The sequence below is a fragment of the Oncorhynchus mykiss genome, chromosome 11 (assembly GCF_013265735.2).
Source record: "Oncorhynchus mykiss isolate Arlee chromosome 11, USDA_OmykA_1.1, whole genome shotgun sequence".
Classification (NCBI taxonomy): Eukaryota; Metazoa; Chordata; class Actinopteri; order Salmoniformes; family Salmonidae; genus Oncorhynchus; species Oncorhynchus mykiss.
In genome coordinates this window covers 74711872-74722509 of record NC_048575.1, presented here as the reverse complement: position 1 = coordinate 74722509, position 10638 = coordinate 74711872, and the positions used below count along the sequence as shown (strand labels likewise).

Genomic DNA, 10638 nt, shown 5'->3' with positions numbered 1-10638 from the left:
ACACACACACACACACACACATTGTGTTTCTAACAACCTTGATGCACTGTTTCTCACTGTTTCTCAGAACTGGATCCATTGTTGTGAACAGAACTAGGCCATCTCAGTTAATGGACATCGCTCTGATTCTAGACATTCCGTTACATAGCATTGTTTAAATCATAGGAATTAGAATACGATAATGGACATGAACCTTCTTATGATGGGATAAAGGTCAGTCATTTTGGTCAGGGAGTTAGTTGGTCAACCATGGTTTTCCAGTCCTGTGGTAAGATATTGTGTAAAATAATGAATTTGAAGAATGTTTGTTTGATCGCTAGCCAGCCATTTTTAGAGGAATAAATCTTTTTTTCTCAAATTAACTGCCAAAATGCCAACATTCCATTCAAACAATGCAGTCAATACACTGGCTGAAATCAGTTGATGATAGGACTTAGACAAGTTGTAAATGCAACAAGTACTGATATTGTATCATATAATAGCGTCACAGCTTTCCAAGAAAACAAAATGTTGACTGTTTATAGGCTATTTATACAGACATTTTTTATAAAACCTGTATAAACTCTATTTATATTTATATGAGGTTGACAATTCTATTACACAATTTCTGATATATCACGTCTTTTATTTTCCTGCATAAATAAAACCAGGATTATGCCTCTATACTGCCATTATTTCCAATTAGACTGGTTTGGATTTCTCCCTGACCAATATGGCTGCCAATTTCATCTCATTCCTGAACTTTGAGGGTTTATGACATTGCCCCTCTAGTAATTTAATAAAGCAACAAAAACAATGGAAATGCCATGGAAACGCGTTGGGGAAAGATCCCAAATCTCATTTCCCCCCAGCAAAATTAGCCTACATTTAGGCTACTGTATATACAGTATATCACAAAAGTGAGTACACCCCTCACATTTTTGTAAATATTTGAGTATATCTTTTCATGTGACAACACTGAAGAGATGACACTTTGCTACAATGTAAAGTAGTGAGTGCACAGCTTGTATAACAGTGTAAATTTGCTGTCCCCTCAAAATAACTCAACACACAGCCATTAATGTCTAAACCGCTGGCAACAAAAGTGGCAACTGCATTTGTTAAAAACGACTGGCTACCTCCATCGATTTCCTAATGCTACGCTACCAGTTTACATGTACATGAACGGGAGAGACTGCATTTGTTAAAAACGACTGGCTACCTCCATCGATTTCCTAATGCTACGCTACCAGTTTACATGTACATGAACGGGAGAGACTGCATTTGTTAAAAACGACTGGCTACCTCCATCGATTTCCTAATGCTACGCTACCAGTTTACATGTACATGAACGGGAGAGACTGCATTTGTTAAAAACGACTGGCTACCTCCATCGATTTCCTAATGCTACGCTACCAGTTTACATGTACATGAACGGGAGAGACTGCATTTGTTAAAAACGACTGGCTACCTCCATCGATTTCCTAATGCTACGCTACCAGTTTACATGTACATGAACGGGAGAGACTGCATTTGTTAAAAACGACTGGCTACCTCCATCGATTTCCTAATGCTACGCTACCAGTTTACATGTACATGAACGGGAGAGACTGCATTTGTTAAAAACGACTGGCTACCTCCATCGATTTCCTAATGCTACGCTACCAGTTTACATGTACATGAACGGGAGAGACTGCATTTGTTAAAAACGACTGGCTACCTCCATCGATTTCCTAATGCTACGCTACCAGTTTACATGTACATGAACGGGAGAGACTGCATTTGTTAAAAACGACTGGCTACCTCCATCGATTTCCTAATGCTACGCTACCAGTTTACATGTACATGAACGGGAGAGACTGCATTTGTTAAAAACGACTGGCTACCTCCATCGATTTCCTAATGCTACGCTACCAGTTTACATGTACATGAACGGGAGAGACTGCATTTGTTAAAAACGACTGGCTACCTCCATCGATTTCCTAATGCTACGCTACCAGTTTACATGTACATGAACGGGAGAGACTGCATTTGTTAAAAACGACTGGCTACCTCCATCGATTTCCTAATGCTACGCTACCAGTTTACATGTACATGAACGGGAGAGACTGCATTTTGCAGTCGCTTCTAAATCTGAAAAGGGACGACTTCTAAATGGAATGCAGTGAGATCTGCCACATATATCCAAATCAGATTTTAGTAACCACGTGGTAGACCTGTTACAATACATCAATCATGACGGTTTTGACGAATGTCCGCTTTGTTAGATCAGATTTGTTGAATGTGCGCCAATCCAGCGTCCTTCTATCCTCCATGGTGTGCGTTCCATTGACCTCTTTATCGCAACATGTACTGTTAATGTGGAGCTACTATGCCTGTCATAGAATGTTGGAAGTGTTATGTAAATGCATCATAATGCAGAAACCTCATTGGCCCAACTCTCTAGATACATGGCTCTAGAGGACCCTATATATCTTTAGAGAATAAGAGGATCTGCTGCACACCTGACCATTAGACAGGAGAACATGTATATCACGGACCGTTATATATCTGTAAAAATCTCCTCTGTCTCTCTTCCCATCTTCCAGGAGATGAATGAAGACCACCACACCACTAAGAAGGAGAAGCAGGAGCGCCTGTCCAAGCACAAGGAGAACCTGCAACACAGCCAGGCTGAGGAGGAGGCCCAGGTTCTGAGCCAACAGAGGGTCTTCTACGACAGGAACTGCAGAGGCTTCAAACGCAAAGTCATGATCAAGAGGCATGCGTTGGAACAGGAGCAGATACGAGAGGTACTGGATATTGTATAGATGTACAGATAGCCATTTCAAACGAGAGGCCAGGCGGACTGGGTGACATTGTGTGAAGAATGACTGGGATGTACAGTATCTTGTATAGATAGACACACATTTTAGTTCAAGTTCAGTCTGACGTGGTGTGCAGTGAACACTGCAATTCAGTAGGGATGTGAAAATCACATGTCCAACTGCTTATCCATAACATTCCCAGGGTCAATGTTGTCCTCGAATGGCTTCTGTAACATGAAAAATAATGTTCAAATCGGTATTTTCTGATGTTTCGTGGAAAACACCAAAAAGTGGTTTCCCATCTCGTGGAAAGTATAAGCAAGGCAACCATGGGGGGGGGGGGGGGGGGGCTAGGTAGGTAGGTAATGTCAATAAAACGACACCACAAGATACTGATCAGCTCCTGACCAAATGGCAGTAGGTTCTCATCATCCAGTGTCCATATAAAAGCAAAGTTTTAATCATTGGATGGCCATGATAATCCTCATCTATCCCTCCTTCTCTCTATCTCTCCCTCCCCATGTCTCTCTCTCTCCAGGAGCTGAACAAGAAGAAGACCCAGAAGGAGATGGAGCATGCCATGCTGATCAGACAGGACGAGTCCACCCAGGAGCTGGAGCATCGTCAGCTGAAAACCCTTCAGAAGCTGCGCATGGACCTTATCCGCCTGCAGCATCAGACAGAACTGGAGAACCAGATAGAATACAACAACCGGCGCGAGAGAGAGCTCCGCCGCAAGCACGTTTTGGAGCTACGGCAGCAGCCCAAGAACCTTAAGGTGACGGCTACGCCAGGTGCAGCTAAGCTAGTGGATGTATCCCTGGGAATGTGATGGCTGCATTGTTAGCTACTTTAGGCTGCATTGTTAGCTACTTTAGGCTGCATTGTTAGCTACTTTAGGCTGCATTGTTAGCTACATTAGGTGTTCTCAAGGAAAATGCTCTGATGTAACCAGGTAGTGGATGATATGAACCTAAACGTGAGGGTTAGGGTGCAGCTAGTAAAGGCAGTCCTGAAAAAGGGGAAATTCCAATGTCCTCTCCATTTCCACCAGGCCATGGAGATGCAGATTAAGAAACAGTTCCAGGACACGTGTAAGGTCCAGACGCGTCAGTACAAGGCCCTGAGACACCACCAGATGGAGGTGACGCCCAAGAGCGAGCACAAGGTGGTCCTCAAGGCCCTGAAGGAGGAGCAGACCAGGAAGCTGGCCATCCTGGCCGAGCAGTATGAACAGAGCATCAACGAGATGATGGCATCGCAGGCGGTGAGTCGCTTTAAAATGGAGGACGGGTGTTATGATGAGGATTTGTGAGCAGTGATGCTGATATTTGATCATTTTCTTTATATCAATTTCAAAGATTCATATACATGTTAAAGATCTTATCTAATATAGCACATGAAAATGAAAGAATAGTTCCATAGGAGAATTGTATCATTTTGTCCCCAAGCCGTAGGAGAAGTTGGTCATTGTAGGAGTTTGTAAATCTGCTTCTGTTATTCCCATATCTCCTCTTCTGTTCCATCACTCCTCCTATCTCCTCTTCTGTTCCATCACTCCTCCTATCTCCTCTTCTGTTCCATCACTTCCTCCTATCTCCTCTTCTGTTCCATCACTTCCTCCTATCTCCTTGTCTGTTCCATCACTTCCTCCTATCTCCTCGTCTGTTCCATCACTTCCTCCTATCTCCTCTTCTGTTCCATCACTCCTCCTATCTCCTCTTCTGTTACATCACTCCTCCTATCTCCTCTTCTGTTCCATCACTTCCTCCTATCTCCTCTTCTGTTCCATCACTCCTCCTATCTCCTCTTCTGTTCCATCACTCCTCCTATCTCCTCTTCTGTTCCATCACTTCCTCCTATCTTCTCTTCTGTTCCATCACTTCCTCCTATCTTCTCTTCTGTTCCATCACTCCTCCTATCTCCTCTTCTGTTCCATCACTTCCTCCTATCTCCTCTTCTGTTCCATCACTCCTCCTATCTCCTCTTCTGTTCCATCACTCCTCCTATCTCCTCTTCTGTTCCATCACTTCCTCCTATCTCCTCTTCTGTTCCATCACTCCTCCTATCTCCTCTTCTGTTCCATCACTCCTCCTATCTCCTCTTCTGTTCCATCACTCCTCCTATCTCCTCTTCTGTTCCATCACTCCTCCTATCTCCTCTTCTGTTCAATCACTTCCTCCTATCTCCTCTTCTGTTCCATCACTTCCTCCTATCTCCTCTTCTGTTCCATCACTTCCTCCTGTCTCCTCTTCTGTTCCATCACTTCCTCCTGTCTCCTCTTCTGTTCCATCACTTCCTCCTGTCTCCTCTTCTGTTCCATCACTTCCTCCTGTCTCCTCGTCTGTTCCATCACTTCTTCCTATCTTCACTTATGTTCCATCACTCCTCATTTCTCTCTCTTGGGGTCTGTTTATTCCTCTCTCTCTATTGTGGTCTATCTCTTTATTCCTCTTGCCTCTCAGCTGCGTCTGGACGAGGCCCAGGAAGCCGAGTGCCAGGCTCTGAGGCAGCAGCTGCAGCAGGAGATGGAGCTGCTGAATGCCTACCAGAGTAAGATCAAGATGCAGACCGAGGCCCAGCATGACAGAGAGCAGCAGAAGCTGGAGCACAAGGTGTCGCTTCGCAGAGCCCACCTCGAACAAAAGGTACAGAGAGAGAGAGACAGAGACAGACAGAGCGCTGTGCAGAGCCCACCTTGAACAAAAGGTACAGAGACAGAGAAAGACAGACAGAGAGCTGCGCAGGGCCCACCTCGAACAAAAGGTACAGAGAGAGAGCTGCGCAGAGCCCACCTCGAACAAAAGGTACAGAGAGAGAGCTGCGCAGAGCCCACCTTGAACAAAAGGTACAGAGAGAGAGACAGAGAGAGAGACAGAGAGAGCTGCGCAGAGCCCACCTCGAACAAAAGGTACAGTGAGAGAGACAGAGAGAGCTGCGCAGAGCCCACCTCGAACAAAAGGTACAGAGAGAGACAGAGAGAGAGCTGCGCAGAGCCCACCTCGAACAAAAGGTACAGAGAGAGAGACAGAGAGAGAGCTGCGCAGAGCCCACCTCGAACAAAAGGTACAGAGAGAGAGACAGAGAGAGAGCTGCGCAGAGCCCACCTCGAACAAAAGGTACAGAGAGAGAGACAGAGAGAGAGCTGCGCAGAGCCCACCTCGAACAAAAGGTACAGAGAGAGACAGAGCTGCGCAGAGCCCACCTCGAACAAAAGGTTCAGAGAGAGACAGAGAGAGAGCTGCGCAGAGCCCACCTCGAACAAAAGGTACAGAGAGAGACAGAGAGAGAGCTGCGCAGAGCCCACCTCGAACAAAAGTTACAGAGAGAGAGCTGCGCAGAGCCCACCTCGAACAAAAGGTACAGAGAGAGACAGAGCTGCGCAGAGCCCACCTTGAACAAAAGGTACACACAGAGAGAGCTGCGCAGAGCCCACCTCGAACAAAAGATAGAGGGGGAGGCGTCACAGAGACAGACTGTTAGATCCACAGAGCCTACCTAGTAGAGAGGGGAGAATCAACGCATGCACACAGACACACAGACTGTTAGAAACACAGACTTACACACGCAGAGCCCACCTTCACGAAAGATGTCAAAAAAAGGTATTGGGGGGGGGGGCGGAGTTAACGCAGACAGACACTGATGTACGTGCGCACACACATGCAGACAGACACTGATGTATGTGCTCACACACATGCAGACAGACACTGATGTACGTGCGCACACACATGCAGACAGACACTGATGTACGTGCGCACACACATGCAGACAGACACTGATGTACGTGCGCACACACATGCAGACAGACACTGATGTACGTGCGCACACACATGCAGACAGACACTGATGTACGTGCGCACACACATGCAGACAGACACTGATGTACGTGCGCACACACATGCAGACAGACACTGATGTACGTGCGCACACACATGCAGACAGACACTGATGTACGTGCGCACACACATGCAGACAGACTTTACACACATTTTACTCATCGCTGATCTATAACCCAGGGCCATGAAACTGGTCATGCACACAGCTTTTTCTTCTAAAATCCCATGATGTTACCATTGATGTGTTATTCTTACATGCTCTCTATATTTTAATCATAAGCAGTGTAAAGGAAATGTATAATTGATTCTTGATAATATGTAATATGGAGATTCTCAACAATAAGGCGTTACTTACTCAGCGACGCTGCCTCTACTTCCCTGTTGTATTCACCAAGTCATACACTCCATTCTGTGTCATACAATCTGGAGTCACAACACCTTTTCCTTCAGCTCCTCTCCCCACTCACTACTCTCTGCTGTTGACCATTTCCAACAGTGGATGCTGATGGCATACAATCAATTCACCATAGGCCACTTTATCAGTCATAATACTAGCTTTTTTGGAGGGACTAGAATACAAAGTTTTTCCAATGCAATGATGTCATTGCTCCTGGACAACAAAGGAACATGTCGCCCTGATCCAGTTTCAGTTGCCCAAGCAGCAGTTGACAGTAGTATCTTTACAATGTTATGCAACCAGTGGTGCTGTGGTGCCATCTGTTGACCATCTGTCTCCCTGCAATCTGTCTGAAATAGATTGCATCATCGAAACCAGTATCAGGGTTGTATTAATCAGGGAACGTAACAGAATCATTTTTTTAACGTTCTCCAATGGAAAACTAAAATGAGCATTTCTTATTGGACCAGTTCAGGTAGACAGACCCTTCCTGTTTCAATAAGTGTTCTTCCATTTTGTGCCTAATGAACACACCCCAGGCTCATGTGCCTCATTTCATATGAAAGAGAAGTGCAAACTGCAGATATCGATCCACTGTCTGGACTATTACGTGACTCAGGGGCTAGATGGAATCTGTTGCTGAAGGCTTTATGGAATTAAATCATGAATCAATACAAACCGAACACTGAAAATCAATTAAAGTTACGGACGTCTATAATGGGTTGATAAGCTTCACTGTTAATGTCTGGTCCTAAATCATGACTAGTGCAGGTGTATTTATGTCTGTACTAGTGCAGGTGTATTTATGTCTGTACTAGTGCAGGTGTATTTATGTCTGCAATAGTGCAGGTGTATTTATGTCTGTACTAGTGCAGGTGTATTTATGTCTGTACTAGTGCAGGTGTATTTATGTCTGCAATAGTACAGGTGTATTTATGTCTGTACTAGTGCAGGTGTATTTATGTCTGTACTAGTGCAGGTGTATTTATGTCTGTACTAGTGCAGGTGTATTTATGTCTGTACTAGTGCAGGTATATTTATGTCTGTACTAGTGCAGGTGTATTTATGTCTGTACTAGTGCAGGTGTATTTATGTCTGTACTAGTGCAGGTGTATTTATGTCTGTACTAGTGCAGGTGTATTTATGTCTGTACTAGTGCAGGTGTATTTATGTCTGTACTAGTGCAGGTGTATTTATGTCTGCAATAGTGCAGGTGTATTTATGTCTGCAATAGTGCAGGTGTATTTATGTCTGTACTAGTGCAGGTGTATTTATGTCTGTACTAGTGCAGGTGTATTTATGTCTGTACTAGTGCAGGTGTATTTATGTCTGTACTAGTGCAGGTATATTTATGTCTGTACTAGTGCAGGTGTATTTATGTCTGTACTAGTGCAGGTGTATTTATGTCTGTACTAGTGCAGGTGTATTTATGTCTGTACTAGTGCAGGTGTATTTATGTCTGTACTAGTGCAGGTGTATTTATGTCTGTACTAGTGCAGGTGTATTTATGTCTGTACTAGTGCAGGTGTATTTATGTCTGTACTAGTGCAGGTGTATTTATGTCTGTACTAGTGCAGGTGTATTTATGTCTGTACTAGTGCAGGTGTATTTATGTCTGTACTAGTGCAGGTGTATTTATGTCTGTACTAGTGCAGGTGTATTTATATCTGTACTAGTGCAGGTGTATTTATGTCTGTACTAGTGCAGGTGTATTTATGTCTGCAATAGTACAGGTGTATTTATGTCTGTACTAGTGCAGGTGTATTTATGTCTGCAATAGTGCAGGTGTATTTATGTCTGCAATAGTGCAGGTGTATTTATGTCTGTACTAGTGCAGGTGTATTTATGTCTGTACTAGTGCAGGTGTATTTATGTCTGTACTAGTGCAGGTGTATTTATATCTGTACTAGTGCAGGTGTATTTATGTCTGTACTAGTGCAGGTGTATTTATATCTGTACTAGTGCAGGTGTATTTATATCTGTACTTTGCTGACAATGGAGTGGTTATATAGATTCATGTTGAATTTCAAATCAATCCCCTAGACTAGCTTGAGCAAAAAAGCAAAAACCTGAACGAGCAGCTGTTGCAGGTCAAACTCAGCAGTACTCATTCATACCTTCAGTATGTTGTGATTCCAAATACTCTTGCTTCCGATAGTTTAATGAACTAAGTTGTTGTTTTGTAGATTGAAGAGGAGCTGGCTTCCCTTCAGAAGGAGCGTACAGAGAGGATCAAGCACCTACTGGAGCGCCAGTCAAGAGAGATTGACATGTTCGACATGGAGAGTCTCCGTCTGGGATTTGGTAACCTGGGGGCCCTGGACCCCCCCAAGGATGACTACAGATGACCAGCCCTGGTAACCTGGACCCCCCCAAGGATGACTACAGATGACTAGACCAGCCCTGGTAACCTGGGCTCCTGGACCCCAAGGATGACTACAGATGACCAGTCCTGGTAACCCTGGACCCCCAAGGATGACTACAGATGACCAGCCCCCCCCCCCAAGGATGACTAGACCAGCGCTGGTAATCTCCTCGTGGCCTCTGTCTCTCGATCTTCATCCTCTGGTCTGACCCTCCTCATCCCGCTGACCTGGTCTGGTTTGACCAGTTGGGGTCTTTAGTCACTGATTCTCACACACACACACCAGCCCAGTGCTAGTCTAATGCCAACGGGGCCCCCGATCTCGTGGTACTTCTTTTTTTTTTTTACCAGGCAAGTCAGTAATTTTGTCACAAGATGACAAAAAATGCTGGACAACTTCCTAGGCTCTTTCTTTTAAAGAATAACAATACAATGTCAGTGTTCCTGTTTCTTGTGCAGTGATGGCACTTGTAGTGTGACTAAGCAGAAACCAGAGAGGGAGAAGAAGACAGAACGAGCACAAGTGAATAATGTTGTGTTGCTCAATGATCACACAGAGGTTAATAATTGGTAAAAACTGTGCAAAACTTCAAGCCCAAAAACAAACTGATCCTTCAACTCTTTTTTTAGATTTATATTCATCAGGACATTTTTATGTAATTTCATATGTTGAGAACATGTTTTAAGTCATAATGTACATATTGGTACGTGAATCAGTTTGATTATAAACTTGACTTGGGAGGGACACTGAGGAGAGACTTGCAATGCACCCTGGTACTCCACTGATTCTCTGCACTGGCATGTCATGTGAATGTCTGGAATTGCACACTATTCCCTATGTAGTGCAGTACTTCTAGGGCAATAGGGGTGTGATTTGAGACGGCGCCCATGTGAATCCCTACTCCCAGGTAGCACAAAGGGCTTTGTCGCAGGGGGAGGGACATGTATTTTGTGTATAGAACAATTTATGTAGAGCTTTTACTTATTTTCGTATTTTAATTGTTATTCAAATATTTCTTTTTTAATGGACGATTGCTCCTCTTCCTTCAGTAAGTCGACTCGATCGCTCAATGTGTTTCTTGAAATTCGTCATTCTTTTTGCTTTAAAAGCTGCGAAGTATTTTCTTATCAACCAGATCAGTAAATAAATGCTTTATCTTTGCATGCACTTTTGTTTTCCAGGATTAAGAGAAAGCATGAATCTGTCAGAGCTTTTAATTATATTTGTAAATAAAGTGCTCATCACACAACTTC

The 10638-nt window shown here is 44.0% G+C and overlaps 1 protein-coding gene across 3 annotated transcripts in view; it reads left to right on the top strand.

Moving 5' to 3' along the window:
* LOC110535115 (serine/threonine-protein kinase TAO3) overlaps nucleotides 1-10631 on the top strand; it is a 150409-nt gene extending 139778 nt beyond the window's left edge. For 2 of the 3 annotated variants that reach the window (XM_036936324.1, XM_036936325.1), the window contains 5 exons: nucleotides 2568-2771; nucleotides 3325-3564; nucleotides 3841-4053; nucleotides 5252-5434; nucleotides 9206-9367. In XM_036936324.1, the coding sequence (XP_036792219.1) occupies nucleotides 2568-2771; nucleotides 3325-3564; nucleotides 3841-4053; nucleotides 5252-5434; nucleotides 9206-9367 (1002 nt within the window). Of the gene's footprint in view, nucleotides 1-2567; nucleotides 2772-3324; nucleotides 3565-3840; nucleotides 4054-5251; nucleotides 5435-9205 lie in introns of all 3 variants that reach the window. The other variant, XM_036936323.1, reaches the window with a different exon arrangement.
* Nucleotides 10632-10638: the final 7 nt, after the last annotated feature.